Here is a 1547-nt window from a genome sequence, read left to right as displayed (position 1 = left end):
TTTTTTTTTTTTTTTTTTTTTTTTTTTTTTTTTTTTTTTTTTTTTTTTGTTTATAGATGAATACAACTCGGAGACAAACACACACACAATTACTTTATTTTTATATTTAAAATACCCATGAGACACAATAAACGAGAATAAAAACAAAAATAAAAATAAAAACAAAAATAAATAAAACTAAATAAACCGAAACAAAGACAAAACAAAATAAAACAAAACAAAACAAAAACAAAATAAAATAAAGTAAAGCAAAACAAAACAAAACAAAACAAAACAAAACAAAAAAAACAAAACAAAACAAAACAAAAAAAACAAAACAAAAAAAAACAAAACAAAAAAAACAAAACAAAAAAAAACAAAACCAAACAAAAAAAACAAAAAAAAAAACAAAAAAACAAAACAAAAAAACAAAATAAAATAAAATACCGGGTAAGAGGTAAACAGCTTTTTCTGCTGTGGTGATGAGTTCAACAAGTTGACGCCAATGAAGNAAATACCGGGTAAGAGGTAAACAGCTTTTTCTGCTGTGGTGATGAGTTCAACAAGTTGACGCCAATGAAGAAAAGAAGAGAAATGAAAGCAAAGAACAAAAGAAATAAAAGAAAGCTGCAGCTCAGCGAGAAGAGAGATATATCCTTCATCTGTATCTTTTATTAGTTGAAATAGTGTTCGCGTTCTATCCATACATTCTGCTGTTACTGCTGCTGCTGCTGCTGCTGCTGCTGTTGCTGCATCATATCCTGAACGTTTTGCTGCTGCTGCAGCAGCAGCAGCAGCACTTAATGCGTGTGTCTTTGCTGGCTTCACATCCATATAAAACATCCTACATGATGCTGCTTCTGCTGCTTCTCTTATTTCTCTTTCTTTTTCTTTTTCTTTTTCTTCTCTTTCTTTTTCTTTTTCTTCGTCGTCGTCATCTTCTTCGTTATCTGTTCTCTTTATGCTGCTGCTTGTTTCTTTATACTCCTTACGCCGTAGTTGCTGCTGCTTTTTTCTATCTGCTGCAGCTGCTGCTGCTGCAGCAGCAGCAGCACTACCATCCCCCTCCTCTCCCCCATCCTCAGCAGCAGCAGCAGCAGCAGCAGCACGAGCAGCAGCAGCAGCAGGAGAAGAGTGTTGCTGCAAGTATTTTTGTTCTTGTTTGGTGAGAGGCATCCCCTCTGCCTCTAGATAGCGGCCTATAGGTTCAACTCTGCTTACAGCAGCAGCAGAAATAAATGAAGACAAAGACAGCCACTGCTGTCGCATGCATGTGGGGTATACACCGAGAGAAAAAATAAAATCATTGTGCTGCACTCCAGCAACAAAACGATTGTTTTCTTCTTCTTGTAAAGGCAAAAAACGAGATAAAGANAAGAAGAACACCACTCTCTTACTATTACTTTTTCTCTTTTCTTAAAATATATAAACTCACCCCGCTGACCCGTGCTCCCTATTGCCTCCTCTACACGCATCCGGGTGTATGTACACCCCTCACTAGTAGTACTACCACCACCACTGCTGCTGCTGCTGCTGCTGCTGCTGCTGCTGCTGCTGCTGCTGGGTTC

The 1547-nt window shown here is 37.2% G+C and overlaps 1 protein-coding gene across 1 annotated transcript in view; it reads right to left on the bottom strand.

The window, feature by feature from the left end:
- EMH_0046500 (uncharacterized protein) overlaps nucleotides 1-1155 on the bottom strand; it is a gene marked incomplete at both ends in the record, with an annotated part of 2261 nt that extends 1106 nt beyond the window's left edge. The window contains one exon of the mRNA XM_013496169.1: nucleotides 687-1155. Coding sequence (XP_013351623.1) covers nucleotides 687-1155 — 469 coding nt within the window. The remainder of the gene's footprint in view (nucleotides 1-686) is intronic.
- Nucleotides 1156-1547: the final 392 nt, after the last annotated feature.

Source organism: Eimeria mitis, genomic scaffold, assembly GCF_000499745.2.
Source record: "Eimeria mitis Houghton genomic scaffold, Emh_scaff1958, whole genome shotgun sequence".
Taxonomy (NCBI): Eukaryota; Apicomplexa; class Conoidasida; order Eucoccidiorida; family Eimeriidae; genus Eimeria; species Eimeria mitis.
The sequence above is the reverse complement of the archived record's forward strand: the minus strand, read 5'-3'. Positions and strand labels throughout refer to the sequence as shown.